Source organism: Hippoglossus stenolepis, chromosome 6 (genome assembly GCF_022539355.2).
Source record: "Hippoglossus stenolepis isolate QCI-W04-F060 chromosome 6, HSTE1.2, whole genome shotgun sequence".
In the NCBI taxonomy this organism is placed as follows: Eukaryota; Metazoa; Chordata; class Actinopteri; order Pleuronectiformes; family Pleuronectidae; genus Hippoglossus; species Hippoglossus stenolepis.
Window position 1 is genome coordinate 6,402,564 of NC_061488.1, and position 16,512 is coordinate 6,419,075.

Sequence of the window (16,512 nt, forward strand, 5' to 3'; positions counted from 1 at the left end):
CAATGTTACAGTAACACCTGGGACTTTCCTTGTATATAGGTGAAAATAGATAGATAGATAGATAGATAGATAGATAGATAGATATAAAAAGAAGTATAAAACATAGACAATGGTGTTAAAAAAAGGATAAAATGAATTAAAAGCAAGATCATAGAAATAGGTCTTGAGTTGTTTCTTAAAACTATCAACAGAAGTAAAAGGTTGGCAAAAAAACTATTGAACAATAACAGCAATTGTGACAATTTTCTTTCTTTTTTTCTATCTATCTTTCGCCAGATTGTATTGATTCCATCACTGTTAATGCAAATAAATCTATGGTCTAATATTGATAATTACTTTATTGATAGTTTCATAACACTTTATAGTCCCCTCATATCTATGGTTCGCCCATACAAATGTTTTCAGTTTGATTGTCTGATGTGTAGAAACTATTTGAATGACGTCTCCTTCACCTCCCTTCTTTTTGCATGTTGTTTTGTTCAGGACAGGAGAACGCTGCATCATCCTAAAGGTAAAATCCCATCAGCGTTTTGCTCTGTCGTGTCCTGGGTCACAAAGTAATGATGTGATGTGAGAGTTACAGTGTGGGAAATAGGTCAGTATTGATCAGAGCGATCACAAGCTTTACAGGCTGTGAGAAAGCATTGCTGCAATCTGTAATTTGGTGGTGTAACCATGGTGATAAAATGGGTAAAATCAATCAACTTCAGTGTTAAACTGGACAAAATTGAACTCTGGACTGTGAGGATGAATACATATACTGAAAACTGTATAAGTTGTCTTTAGGTCTTACTTTTGTACAGTTTTCTTTGTATGTTACATTTTCAAAACAGAGGTAGAATAAAGAAAATACAAAAAATAAAGTTCAAATGTAAGACCTATACATTGAACCTGCTATAATTTCAATCATATCGTGATGAAAATTGGTTTTATATGGATATTTTATTACAATATTTTCATTGTCATTTGTCAAAATGTCTCACCAGTTGATTATGTGCTAGTAGATATAGTGTTAATTGTCTGGATGATGAAACTCATGAACAAACAGACCCTTTGGAATAATGTATTTACCCACAGTGTCATTTCTGTACCGTATCTGCTCATATCAAATCACAGCAATCACCACGTTCTGCAGTGATCCTCTGACTTTCATCATCAAACACACTGAACCATGCAGGAGAGCAATGTTTCATTTGTGAAATAATTTTATTTCTATTTCAGAAACCCTCAAATACCTCATTTTGTTTCTTATTACAGTTGGTGAAGTAAATCCAAGCACCACAGCTACTTCAATTCAAATATTTAGTATGAGAAATGTGAACTTTAATATAAATCGTGCTCAGACTGTGACGTCCTTAGCTTCTTCACTCTGTAAGGAAAAGAGAGAAGTGATTTAACATCATGTTGTGTGCTTTTCTTTCTCATCTATTCTTTATATTAAAGTGCAGTTGTGTTGCTGCCTCACCTCTGACACTGAGGACGGTGGAGCTTTCAGCCCGGCCCAGGTCGTTCTCTGCGGTGATGGTGTACTCGCCCACGTCTTTGGGGCCCACGCGGAGGATCAACATGGAGCACACCCCGCACGTGTTGGAGATGTAATAGTTGGTGTTTGTGTTCAGACTGATGTGGTTTCGATACCACGTGATTCGAGGGTTGGGGTCTCCCTTCACTGCGCAGCTCATGTAGCACTCGTAGCCCTTGGGTGCCGTGTGAAGCTTCAAGGGGACGAGGAAAGTTGGAGCACATCGCAGATCACAGTCCTTCATGGTCGGTACGTTCACCACAAACTTTTCTGTAAGAGAGGAGTTACAGTGATATTATGTTTTATCTCAGAGGTTAATATTTTCCCTTTAAAGCTGTGATATAAGAACTCACGTTTCTTCTTCTCCATCCCCCAGGTCGGTGACTCCGAATGTGCCGATATGCCAATGTCATTTTTGGCATAGACGCGGAAGTGATATTCCCTCCCGTGCATGATATTGCAGACTGTGACCTTGTTATTGAAGAGTCTGTCGGCCACTGTGGTCCACGTGCGTTTGGTGGAATCCAGTTTGGACACCGTGTAGTGGAGGCGGTCATCGCGCTTCTCATCAGGAGACGGTTCCCACATCACCGTCACTGTGCCGGGCACGTTTTCCTCCAGTTCCACCAGACCAGGAGGCTTCGGGTCATCTGGAAATACAATCAGATTTTACTGGCTGCAGGTCCTTCAGTAAATATATTGGAAATTGATGTAGCTAGATTTTCTAAATCTAACCTGTGACTCGGACTTCTGTACTGAATGTCTCTTGTCCTGCGAAATTTTTCACCAGGATGGAGTAGATGCCAGAATCCGAACGCTCAGAGGAGGGGATCAGCAACTGAGACGAGCCGTCAGAGTTGCTTACCGTCGCTCGCTTTGCCACTGGCGAGTTGTCCTTTAGCCACATGATAGCTGGCCGTGGGGAGGCCTGGAAGAAAGTGCATTGGTAATATCTTAGTTTATAGGATCCTTTAGGTTTTCCCCCCCTGTTGAGTTTTATGGGTTGAACAATGTGAATCTCACCTCAAAGTGAACTGTGATCCTGACAGAGTTTCCTGCCCTCACTACCACAAAACTCTTCATCCTGTGGTCTGTGAACTTTGGCCTCACTGAAATGAAGAAAAACAATCAAAAAATGGCTTTGGACAATATTTAACTTCAGGAGATTTCGAAAGTGTCAAGACAGAGTGGATTTTCTTCAAAATGCAACCAGCAACATATTCAGTTTCCAAGAAGAGTATTTGTACCTGGTGAGGGCATAGCAAGCACATAGTTGGCCAGCTCCTCAGGTTCACTCTCTCCTCCATCATTAGTCGCTATCACCCTCACCCAGTACATGTCCATGGACTTGAGGCCTTTCGCGCTGAAGGAAGTGGTGATGATCGGGACGCTGATACAGCGGGACCATTCGATACAGTCGGCCTGTCGAATTTCTACAAAATACCCTTTGGCCTCATCCTGTATCCCTGGTTTCTCCTCAGGTTTAGTCCAAATCAGGACCATGTGGGTGTAAGATGTTTCTGTCACCTTCAGGCCTGTAACTTTACCAGGAGGCTCTGGGATACACGTGAAATTAAAAGTCAAGTCAAATGTCATGCAGTGAATGGTTTATGCATACTTTCTTTAATGTGGTATTTGTGGTTTATTCTAGCATGAAAAACAGTTGCAACACTTACGCTTGGGATCCCGAGCATAAACAAACTCCGAGGGGTTGCTAGATTCACCAGGTCCTGAGAGGTTTATGGCAGTTACTCTGAATTCATACTCCATACCTGCCACAACATCCTTCACGGTATATCTCTTCTCTGCAGTTACATTTAAAGAAAGAGCAACAACAAAACCTCACTGTCACAGACTGAAACACTGGCAGCTTGAATTAGGGTGAAATAAAAATTTAAAAAAAGAAGCCAACCTTTTATCAGCCCATCCACGGCGTTGACCACAGTCCAGAGATTACTGCCCTTTTTGCGTTTCTCCAGAATATAACCCAGGATACGTGAACCTCCTGTGTTGATCGGTATGTTCCAGCAAAGGTTGATGCAGTCGTCGAAGGCACTGACCACCTTCGGAGGCGCTGGAGGGCCAGGAAAAGCTGAAGAGTGGAGAAAAATAGGTCATTTCACTGGTTGAAGTTGAAATCTGACAGAATGAACTTTTCTTTTAAACTCTTATCAGGTCACAAGCAGTGCAGTGTTATTGTTATTCTTAATCTTGTTACTGACCATATCGTCCCCTCCCTGTAATGATGACCTCTTAGTTGAGTCTTTACTCTACAAATAACATTTTTGGAAATTGCTGTTACTATTCCAGCTCCTTTACTTCAAATACTTACTGCTACAGGCTCATTAGTTTGCCATATTTACTGTTTTCATTGTTTTCATGTATTCTAGTCCATGTTCAGGGAATTTCCCAAATGCATGAATGTTTGTCATGTGCCCTTCTTCCCCCTGTTAATCACATTAAATGCTCTGATTTATATATCCAAAGATACATTTCCACACAAGTGGACTATAAATATTTATATTCTGCTCTATTCTAAACGGACAAATTGACTATATTACTGTCACTTAATTTAAAAGAATGACAGGATTGGTATTTACTCATTCATCGTAGATGCACAATGCATTGGAGAGGACACTCAGTACAGACCAGGCTAATGGCTAATGCTGCACAGCAGGGGGCAGCATCGACACTGAATCAGCTGATGATTAAAAAGATATGTTTTTTAAACAACAGATCTTTTTTGTGTTTTCATAAATACAATAAAGATAAAGAGCAGTGAAATTTACTGTGTGTGTTCTCACAAATTGCATAAAGGTTTTAACAAATCCTCTCTGAAAGTCTCTGCTGGTATTTCTGATCTTCTGTCCCCTTATAGTCCATGTTTGCCATTCATCCAACCATCTATCCATCCATCTATCTATCCATCCATCCATCCTCTCATCCATCCATTCATCTATCCATCCATCCATACTCTCATCCATCCATTCATCTATCTATCCATCCATCCATCCTCTCATCCAACCATCCCTCCTCTCATTCATTCATCCTTCCATCCTCTCATCCAACCATCCCTCCGCTCATTCATCCTTCCATCCTCTCATCCATCCATCCATCCATCCATCCTCTATCCAGGGTCAAGGGGCGGGGCTGGAGCCATTGCGCGAGAAGCAGGTTACGCCCCCTGGACAGGTGGCGGGCACGTCGCAGCGGCACACCTGTGTCACGTGCACTGATTCAGTCACACGTCCTCATCCGGGTTCAAACTGTGTTTAAGACTTTCTCAGAGTTAACAGAAGGATTTAATCCAGTGTGTGTGGATATAAAACGTCTCCCGAGCAGAGGTGAGTCCTTCAGAGGTGTCAGAGGCTGGTTTGATGAAGACAGCTGGTGAACCAAGTTGGTTTTCATTTGCTTAAACATTAAGGCTAAAGCTAAAAGCCCCAAATCTAAAACCGTTATTCTCTTAACGACCGTTAGTTTTTTCAAGAAAACGTTGTAAAGTCTTCACCACTCAAATGTATCTCCAGTTTCTTAGCATTTTGTTTTATTTTAGTATGTGAGCATACGATATGAGCATACTAGTGTTTGTTAGCAATGTATGCAAGCTAATGTTAGATATTAGCATGTTGACATATGCTAGCATAGCAGAACGTGCTACCAGACGACCAATGCTAACGTAGATTAGCAAACTGGCTTGTATTGGGACTATTTAGATAAATTATTGACATAAGTATTGACCAGTTATCGACAAAAAAATTGATAAATTATTGACAAACTTGTCAGCAGCTGTGCCAGCCTCATTAATTAATTACTCACCTTAAACCAGTAGGTTGAATCAGATAGTTAGTGCTCATTTATCATTGGTCTTAATAGATCCTTTCTGCCAAATGGCTGCCTCATGCTGTAAAGTTATTAATTTTACAATATAAAAAACAGATTTTAGAGGAAAACATGAATCTACGGAGGTGAGGCCCAAACCTCTGGTAGTAAATCTGCAGACATTTAGACAGAAGGGTGACAGACTGGTTTTGATCGTTTTCTGCATTTCCAACAGCTTGTGGAGGAAAAACTGGATCACGACTTGGAGAGGACTTATTTCCGACTTTCACTTGTTTGTGTGGAGTCGCACAGGCTGCAGAGACTGAAGGTCCCCATGGAAAACTAACACAACACACCGACTCCTCCAAGAAAGTCTGTTACATGGTCCTCTTATTCAAGCCGACCTTCAAACAGTAAGTTCAAGCTATTCTCATTTGTCTTATGCTTGTTTTGTTATCGGCCGCTCGCTGTGCCGTACTGGTCCCGTGTTATTGTGCAGTGTCAATTTAAGCTTATGCCTTTTCTTCTGGCTTTTTATTAGTTGGCTGTTGGGCGAGCAAAAGGTGTAAATTGTTTCTCTCTGTGACTGATTTATTGGAATTTCTTTTAGAAGTGGAACAGGACACTTTTTAAAATTGTCTCTCAGGTAGCATTAGGTTTTGGTTCTCCCAGGGACAGTGATTGCAGTCTTTGTGGGATGTGAAGTGTAACTTTTGCCTCTTTTACAGTCTGACTTTCTTGGCACATTCAATGACAATCAGAGATTTGTATTGCTGGTGAGAAAGTGGTTTCATTTATCATCATGTTTTATTGTTGGAAAGTCGAGCTGCATTTAGCCCTTGTGGTCCTTGTTTTACTGCACATCCCATAGTGTTCACCAGTGGTTTGCACTGACTCACAGCAAGATTGTGTTTGTGAAGAAACTAACGTGTGTCCTGCCTAAGTTTTGCACAGTTTCAGGCTTCAGTGACATTAAAAGCAACATATATATTTATCTCACATTAAACTGTCAGTGAAATCTCAGATGATGTGACATCAGTTTTGCTCACCCAGAGTGCCGGCTTGCATGTCGTCAGTTTCCATAACTCCACTTGTTCCCTCCGCAGTCACCGCTCGGACACGGTAACAGTATTTCCGGCCATGTTCCACTTCTGTATCACGGAAGCTGGGCACACCGGGGATCTCGCCTCTTTTCTTCCAGGTGTTTCGACCCACTTGCTGACGCTCGATCGTGTAGTTAATCACTGGTGAGCCGCCGTCGTCCTTAGGAGGCCGCCACCTGAATTCAATACATGTCTGCGAGCTCTCCATTACCTCGGAAGGACCCAGAGGTGACGTGGGTTTGTCTGAAACGTCAAGACATTTTGACATTTGACAAAGCTTTAACTTCCAGTATGTGAGAACACAAATACCACATTTACACAAGGGACAAATTATTTTCAGTGAAAGATAATTATAGTCATATTTGACATTTGTGTTGCTGGCAGCAATGACAGGTGCAGTTAGATCATAATTGCTTTTGTCAAGCTCTGACTTGCGTTTCCTAAAAAGAATCTTTAATATATCACAATCTCGCTGTCTGATATTCTGCTTAAAGTAGAACAAGAGGCCATCTCTTGATTGATAGATGGAGGGCAGCAGTTTTGAAAGAAGCACATAATATGTCCAGATTGTAACAGTTATGTTGATGAGCTCTGAAGCGTTGCAGCACACTGCTGTTTGCTGTTCTTGTGCTTTTACAACACCAAAGTACATATGACGATGCTGCTTACTGCACAAATCATATAATTCTAAAAGATACTACTTTCTTGAAGGAGTTGGATGCAGATTTAATCATTACATAATTGATTAGGTAATTGTCTTATGTTTCCGGTTTCGTCCTTCATTCACTCACCAAGCACAATTAGCTGTGAAATGGCCTCAGTGAAGCCGTGTTCGTTCTTGAGCTTGATCTTGATCTCTCCCGTTTCCTTCCTCTGGCACCTGCTGAGGAGCAAGCGGCTGTGACTCGCAAACCTCTCTATCTTTGTGTTGCTGTCATCCAGGAGCTCATCTCCCTCCCTGTACCACTGAATCTTGATGGGCTCATGGCCAACGAAATGCAGTTTGAAGATGGCGTTGTGTCCCACTTTGACGATTACAGGCTCAGTGAAGGCACTGAGGTCCTCAGGGCCAAACCTGGGAGGATCTAAAACAAAGGGGGGCACAGGGTCATTTAGTGTTGAGATGGTATTTAGCTGTTATCTGATTTCAAACTAACAACTTCTAACCTATGGCTAAAAATACAACACAGAATTTTCCCTTTATACTTCTGCTGCGTGTCATCAAATATCATTAGTGTCATCATGATGAATTCTCAAACCTTTGACGTTGATCATCGCCTCTGTTTTACGACCATCTGCTTCAAAGCGATATTTCCCAGAGTGCTCCTCCACGCACCTGATTATCATTAATTTATGGATCGCACCATCTTTTGTGATAATGAAATTGTCATCTGGGGATATCTGATAGGAAAGCGGGCACATGACAGATGAAAAGCAGAAACAATTGCGAGTTAATTAGTCATTCAGATCAGAAACGGTGAACGCTCCAAAGGACTTCATGTCCAGCTGTGGTGTGTCCCACCCAGTGAATAAACATCTGCCAGATATTTGAGCTAAATCACAGATGACAACATAGTGTATGAAACCTGTGGTGATTCACTTAAAGTGGCAACAGATTCTCTCTCAAGAAAATAATGACGTACATACTTATTACTTTTAAATATTTTTTGGGTATTTAACTTTTTAAAGAGAGGTGAACAGCAAATAGGAGGAGGAGGAGGAGGAGCAGCAGCAGCAGCAGCTGGGAAATATTAGGTTTAGGACCTATAATGCTGCCAGCCACTAGGGGGCGAAAAGGTGCTTTTGCTTCACTTTAGGGGAGCAGTCATCTTGTCCATCTTTACACAGTCTGTGTTTCAAACTAACACTGGTGTGTTTTCCCATTTTACATCAGTTCATTTGATTGGTGTTGTAGCTGTCAATCAGACTCCAGTGTGGTCTTAGCAACCACATAGCCTGAAGAATAGGTGATGTGACCATAAATTAAAAGGCTAAACTACCATTGAATCCATCTGCTGTTAGTGAGCTGATGAGGTGATCACCTGATATTTATATACAACCATCCTTGTAATGTTGTTGTACAAAACACAAGGTTCAGTTGCATGTCTGATCACAAGAGAATACAGGCTACAGGAATGCAGGATGAGGATGGGCTTACCTGTATGATTTAATGCTGACTGTACACATCTTGGTTTGTTTTTAAAATATCAGCGTGAGAACAAAACTGCACTAGATCTAAAGATAGTGAACATATTGTTTTTTTTGTTTGTCTTGGATCAAATGATGGAAGCAGCTTTAGCTCCCCGGGCCGTAGTTTCCTGATGGACGCCAACACAGTGAGAAAAAGATGAGCTTTACCTGCAGGACTAACCTTTTTTCTGTCTCTGAACCAGGCTCCGTCACAGTCCTCACTGCTGAGCTTACATGTTAATTCAGCAGTCTCACTGATGATGGCACTGACATCAGACAATCCACAGATGAACTGGACCCCTGGATCTATCGTAAACAGTTGTTAACTGTCAGGCAATATATTTATAAGATGATAAACCCTCATACAAGGTTGTTTTCTATTTATATTGATACCTTTCCTTTATTATTTTGTTATACCTAGACGGGCTTCATAGTCGAGGGTGTTGTCTTTAATTTGGGGCAAAATGTAGACCTGTCAGTAGCAAATGACAAAACAACTGCAGTTTGTCTCCTGGAGAATTTTGTTGTTGTGGTAAAAAAAATGAAGCATATCAACATGCAGCATACAGAGCAACCTGATTAACAGTATGCAGGGACAGCAAAAATATCATTGGCATTAATTGATTTCAGTGGAGATCAGAGATTGAAGCATTGTTTTCTGATTTATCACAATTTTGTTGAGCTACAAACCTGATAATTTGAATTTTAATCATAATGTGATTGTTTTTTTACCCAGATTTATTCTCATTCATTGTGCATTGGAAAAAAATTAACCTAACCTGATATTCAGCAAATTTGCACAACAGTACTCACCCCACCTTTTCCAGTCATAATAAGTAGGTGTAGGAACCTTTGGTAATGTAATTACTTTCTGATGGTTTGTGTCACAATTCGTTCCATAATCTCAATTCAATTTTTTTTTGCTTCAATACAAATAAAGAGGAGCTCTCTATTTTACTCCAGTAGATTGTGCGCTAACCACTGAGTGGCTCCAGTAGCGTGGAACAGCCTCTCTGCTGCTGTTAGTAACTATTATCGATGGGCGCACGACTTTTGAAGTGAAGCAGACGATGGAGTCAGTTATTTTCTTGGCCCCAACAGAGTTGTTTTAGGTGCTATAGCATGTGTTTCAGCTGCTGTCATTCTATAGTGTTGACTATGATCACCCCTGTTAATAAGATATAGAAACATCATATGAATTCATGTTATACATAATCCTGACCTATAAATATACAGTTAAGGCCACTGTTAATTCATGTATAAAAATCGCAGTAATCAGAGGTTAGACATGGATATCTACAACTCCTTGGTCATTTACTTCTTTATTGTTTGATTACTGTCATTGAGTCACGACACTTTACTCACCAATCACCACGTCTTCTATCAGGGGACCTTGTCTTTTACGCCTTTTACGTTTGACAGCACCAGTGGCATCGCCCATCTCCTCACAGTCACTGACTTCTTTTTCACCTTAATATTCAAACCATAGCTTTACACACACAGTTTAAAAAATAATTTTGCTTCAAAATTAACAGACGCCATATCAATGGTCATATAGTTTGTTGTGCAATTAGTGTAAAATCCAATCACTTAACCAGAACATGATTCAATCGTACTGGAAAACAAAAAAATTCTGCCAATACACAACAAGAACATGTTTAGGACTGACGAGTTTGTGTTCCTCAGATAAAAGATTCAGAAGATCAAGGTTATTTTCTGACTAACCAGAAGACGCCTCCATGCACTAATGCACCACTTCCCATCTCTTACCATTGTCTGCGTTGGCTTGCTGTTGTCTTTGCTTTGCACGACGTGGATTCTTGTCTTCACCAGTCGGGTCCTCGTTGTCTTCACTGTCACTTTCTTCATAGTCACTCGCTTGTTCATTTGGATCTGAGACACAGAGTTTGGGTTGTGCTGATTTCACTTAACACCTTGGAGTTTCAGTGTGTCCACTATTTCATTGTTGTTTTATATATTGTATTAAAAATTCTTTACATCTTCAAAAATAAACCAGCAGCAGAGCAACAAAGACTAAAAGACATCTTGCTTAGTTCTCATCCAACCTAAGACATAGACTATTTTTTCACATTTTATTAATTTATTCATTATGCGAACATATCAGCCTTTCCTTACCAATCTGCTGATTCTTTTATTTATTTATTTTTCATCATTTAAAACTACGTTACGCTAATGAAAGAGAAAATGTTGTCATTAGTGTTGTTCCAGATGCTCACTCTGCTTATTGCACTTGATTTCAGGAACCAGAAAATAAAACTTTTATTGCTGTTGTTTATTTCTATTATTTTCTTTGCTTGAGTCAAAGCCTGTTGTTTTAATGAAACAATAGGAAAAACAATCAGATGTGATTTGTTGTCATTGTACAATACAAGGAAGTTGAAAAATCACTTACTTTTTCTCAGTACTACACAGTATATCTTAGATGATTAATCTTTGGTCAGTTGTATTTCTGTAATCTCCTCCATGCAGAAAATACAGTGTCTCACCAGATGTTTGATGTTTCCAATGGACCTTCTTTGGTCGCTTTGATCGTTTGCTAGACTTCACTATGTTTCCATCGGAATCTGTCACTTCACTTCGACCTGTGGCAAATATTTGAATCTGGGTTACATCTGTACTTTTGCAGTTGCGCTCAATACACACACAACATTCAATCAAAAGAATAAATAAAAGCAGTATATTTTCTACATGTTTCCAGATACACTACCTTCAATGTCTTGACCGTACTTTAATCTTGAATTATCGTTGGATTCGCTGAAGTCCTCGCTTTCCTCAGAATATTCTCCTTCATCTGCATCTGGGGTCAGTTATAATAAAATAGTTCAGCTGGGAATTCCAAATGATATCCATCCCCCCCATTATCTATACCTCTTTCTATTCTATGAGGGTCGCTGGAGCCAATCCCAATAACCATGCATGCTCACATTAACATCTATGGGCAATTAAGGGTCTCCAAATGACATGTCTATGGACTGTGGGAGGAACATGGACCCAGAGAAAACCTACGCAGGCACGGGGAGAACATGCAAACTCCCACATCCTTCTTTCTGGGAGCTGCCGGTTCTCAATGATATCCAAAGCTGAAATGTATTGTATTATTTATGGTGACTGGGAATCCCCTGTACTGAAATATTAACCAGTTGTGTCTTGTTGAATCGTTCTGCCCAGTCTTCTGCTTTTGAAATAATTAAAAACATGTTTTGAACACACACACACAAGTTATTAACCTGCACCGATTACTCACTGAAGTGCTGATGGAGGAAATGCATTGTTGGGCATAGATCGACTTTACCTGTTACCTTGTCAAAATCCACTCGATCAGATTTCTCGTTCTCGGGGGCATCTACCATCCCTCCTGTTTTTGTTACACACCCGGGAACATTCGATTTTGATGCTTTGCCATCTCTTCTTGAGTTTTTCTTCTTTGCTTTCCCTTTGCTTCCTGTTTGCTCAGACAGGACGGTGGCTTTTGCTGCGTCAACCGTGTCCTCTACTGCTCCTGCGTTTTTACCCAGACCAGTGATTGCATTTATTTCAGCGTCTCTTCCACCATCGGTTGATCTGCTTTCTCCTTTGACTTGTCCTTTGTCGTACTTTGCTTTGACAGCTGCCAAAACCTTCTCCATCTCCTCCTGGTTTTTTATTTGTTGCTCTTTGGCCACTTTCTCAAGGTCGGTCTGTGCTCCCCCCGCCACGGCTGTTTTACGAGGTCTCTTGTTACCGGCAGGTGTGGAGTCACCGTCAGCTGGAACATGCATGACAACATGACTCACATTTATTTGTGAAAATCATTATCTTCACACACATTGATTATTGCAGCACTGTTCTGTAAAGTGTTACCTTCCACGACCAGCCAGGCGTTGCAGGATACGATGCCAGCCACAGCTGAATAGATGCCTTTGTCCAGCTGCATGCAGTCCTTGATCAACAGCCTGTGGATCAGTTTATGGTCTGACACGGTTATGCTATATTTTTCTCCATCCTCCAGAGCGCTGCCCTTTCCCATCCATGTAATACTGGGCAGTGGGTGCGTCAGGAGACACTCAAAGAGGGCATCCTCTCTTTCTTGGGCTGTAATCTCCTGCATTTTGACAACGAAGTCCACATTTGAAACTGGGAAAAAAGGAAAGTTTTATGTAGTGAAATCAACAAAACTTAAACTAACCATGGTCACCATTTCTATCCGCTGGGGGAAAATAAATGACTTCACTTCCTACAGTATATGTTTAACAAGTAACAAATGTAATACTTCCATTTAGAAATTACATTGTTTTAAGAAACTGACAAGACAAGTCAGAGATTGGACACTTTGGACCATTTGATTATTTTATTTTTTAAAAAACTTTCAATACCACATTTTCCCCCTTGAACTTACGTTTAAAATCTGTAAGCAGGAGCTTGATTTCTTCAGAATCCGCCTGATTCAGGGCCGTTTCGAGGAGGTTGAGCTTTTCAACATCCAGCTGAGTCAGCCCTGGGTTCTCCTGTAACAGGCTCTTTATACTCAAATCTTTTTTCCTCGCAACACCATTTACATTGTGCTTCCCTGTTGAGTTTTCATCAGAGGGAATCGCACCGTCCTGCCGGATACACAGAGGGGTCACAGACAATTAACCGGGATTGCGGTTAAATTTATTTAAGCAAATGATGTAATGACCTGAAATGAGGGGTAAAAGTTGTTACTAAACGCTTATAAACATTTAAAATGCAATTTCAGTTTATTTTTAAATGATCACCTATATTGATCACATTTTTATTACAATGCACATTATGGCTGTTTTGGTGATCTGTGCCATGTCTTTAGAAAAAAGCCAAATTTATAATGAAATGGTTGGTTAGTGTCTATATCGATGATTTAGCTTGAGATGATAGATCCCGTGGGAGAGTTTTCATACCTTGCACTTATTTTGCATCCTCTCCCTCTTCTTCTCCTCTAGTTTCTTGAGAACCATATACAAGTCTGTGACACCGAACTCACTACAGATGCGCTCATAGTCTCTTATGTCAGCATTCAGCATTGCATCCCAGAATGTTTCCTCACTTTCTCCATCCGCTTGCTCTGCTTTACTAGAGATAATGATCAAAACATACAAGCTCATACAGCTCTTATTGTTTATGGCCAAACAAAGGCCGATGATAAAATATATACACATAAAGATGGGTGTTTAATATTATATGATGTGAATATTCTTACCTTTTCCTTAACAGTTTTCTGAAATCGGATGGATTTGTTGACACTGAAAATGGCAAATTCAGTTCAGATTTGTGAATGTTTTTCAGTTATACCATAGATTAGACTGTGGACGATCTATACATTGGTCAGAGTTAGTTGCAATGACATTTGATTTACCATTTAAATAAACCCAGTTTGAAATGCATTGCTTTAGCAACTCTTACCGTCAGTTACACTTAACGTAGCTGTGCAGACGGCTTTGCCAAACTCGTTCACAGCACAGCATTTGTATGTATCAGTGTCGGCAGCAGACACTTTGTGAACCTGGAGAAATAAATAACAGATGCAGTAAACAAATGTTTGAATTTTACACAACAAAATACAACATCTGTACTAATATACAAGGAGGTTTTACTTTGCTGTTAAAAACTTAAAGTAAGAGCAGTATTCACGGGATATTTACTGCATGTGAAAGTATTTATTCACTTACCTCTAATATATACTCCCCAGTTGATTTTTCATATTTAGTCAGATATTTGTCTTTGTCAGAAATATTTCCTTTAGCTCTTCTCCATGACACCTCTGGTTTCGGGTCCCCGATCACCACGGCCTTAAAAACCGCTAATTTCCCTGTGATGTGTGTGGAAATATTTCATGTTTATTTTCACAGTGGCTAACTGTGAAGAAAGTTTATAAAATTTAACATCAATTCAAATAATTTGTTCACATGCCAAACTTATAGGTTTGGATAAATATGTCATTTGTGTTGCTCTGTGAAACTCACCCTCCTTGATGGCCACAGGATCTGGTTTACTCTGGAAATCTGGGGTGCTCTTTCCCTCTGGCAAGCTCACCTCATACTGTGTGATCATCACGCCAGGAGTCTTGGATCTCCTGCGTATGAGGGCTAAAGCCAGCAAAAATATAAAATTATATATATAAATATTATCGTACATTACAAACAAAGCACTTTATAACTTAACCTTATAAAGCAATTCAGCACGGCAGGATTTGACATTTTTCAGATGAAGTGGGGTTTTACTGCCTCTGTAGAATTAAACTTTGCTTTTTGCTCCCATGCAGCCGATTTCACAAATATCAAACATTCTCAGTGATGCTTCATGAGTTGACAGAAACATTTGCTTTTTGACTATTACACGAATGGTAAGTGCTGAAGATGCAACCCTCGATTTTAGGGTAAAATCTAAGGTTTGATTTAAAAAAAAAACAAAAAAAAACACATGCATGCCTCTGTCATTGTCAAATATATTCCGCTCACAAATATATAAATCAATAAATCTTAACATTGTAGAAGCTTGAAATATGACATGTATGCCAACCTATTAATTAACTAATCCTTTCACCTTTCTACTTATTCAAAACGCTGCAAGTAAGATCAGTGCAATAAATCCACTCTGTGATCCCCGGCATATACCTGCTTTGCTGTCGGGCATTTTGTCATCAGGCTTTTGACGCACAGAGATGGAGGATCACAGAAAAATCAATGAATAAAAACATTAATCCGGGGATTAATGTTTTTATTATTACAAGGGCAGAAATGGGAGAAGCGACGCGCTACCAGACATGTGACTGAGGGCGACTGATGTGATAGAGATATGATGGAGAAGGTAGTAAACAGATAATCCAGGTTATCAACACAAAGACAGGCCACAGGACAAGCAAACACGGTATTCAATAATCCTTAATGAATTATTCAATATTTATTCCATGGTTCATAATAATGGATACAGCTCAGCTTTGTGTTAGAGTGCAGTCATGCATGGAGACCTCAAAGGTTTTATATTTGTAAAATGGAAAATAAAATGGCCCTTTCAAATCACCTGACTTGTTGCCAGACACCTCATTAAAATGTTGAATATATCGATGAACCAGGGAGAAATCTGGGTGAAAAGAAATTGCACAAGATCAGTAAGAAGCACAAGGTCAATACTCATTTATAATCATATGTATGTTTATATTCAATAAAAGCAATTAATTAGTTGCCTTATTGAAAATGGCAGGTTATGTCCTGCAGGCATTTCCTTATATTGATGGAAATGTTGTAGATGAAGACATTATTCTCGTTTTAATGTGGAAAGGAAAAACTAATCAAGGTCTGAATAAACCTATAAGCACAGAGAGGGTCAGAGTAAAGGGCAGCAGACAGGAAGTCTTAATCCACGGATGATTTCTTGTCATCCTGAGTTTATTACCGAATTACCTTTCGCCAACAAGTGCCTCATCTATGTGTCGAATGTGAACTTGCATAGCTCTCATGGATTTTTATGTTTCGGAGAGATACTGTACATCATGTTGTTGGAGTAACTCTCCACTACTGTATACTTTTGTAATGTTAACTGTTGTTTTATAATTGTTTCGTTAAAAAAATAAAATCATGTTTATTGTGTTAGTAGTTGGGGAACACAGGATTACTAAATTCTGTTACAGCAGTTGGTATAATATTTTTCCATCAGGCACTCTGATTATAAAAAAGATTGCTTGTCTGTTTAAATTTATCAGTGTTCAAACTTTAATAAAACCTTGTCAATGCAGAAAACTATTGCAAAATGTCCAATATCTAATCTAGTTATAATCTCTGCCCAACACCAGTGAATTTGCAGTATCTGGACCCCATTGTTGATTACATCAGTACAGATTGAATAGGACTAAGCAGAAGAAAT

General features: G+C 39.7%; 1 protein-coding gene across 1 annotated transcript; it reads right to left on the reverse strand.

Moving 5' to 3' along the window:
- Positions 1–1,339: 1,339 nt before the first annotated feature.
- LOC118110620 (immunoglobulin-like and fibronectin type III domain-containing protein 1) lies at positions 1,340–16,074 on the reverse strand. Its single transcript, XM_047340149.1, has 24 exons — positions 16,053–16,074; positions 15,673–15,732; positions 14,616–14,738; positions 14,322–14,461; positions 14,056–14,155; positions 13,853–13,895; positions 13,554–13,725; positions 13,034–13,238; positions 12,499–12,771; positions 11,951–12,403; positions 10,408–10,530; positions 10,003–10,107; positions 8,819–8,943; positions 7,707–7,848; positions 7,239–7,532; positions 6,394–6,690; positions 3,435–3,614; positions 3,199–3,327; positions 2,770–3,078; positions 2,546–2,631; positions 2,258–2,450; positions 1,876–2,172; positions 1,458–1,792; positions 1,340–1,369 (listed from the first exon to the last, which is right to left on the reverse strand). Exons 1-24 carry the CDS (start codon positions 16,072–16,074, stop codon positions 1,340–1,342), a joined length of 4,236 nt encoding a protein of 1,411 aa, XP_047196105.1.
- Between the last annotated feature and the right edge of the window lie 438 nt (positions 16,075–16,512).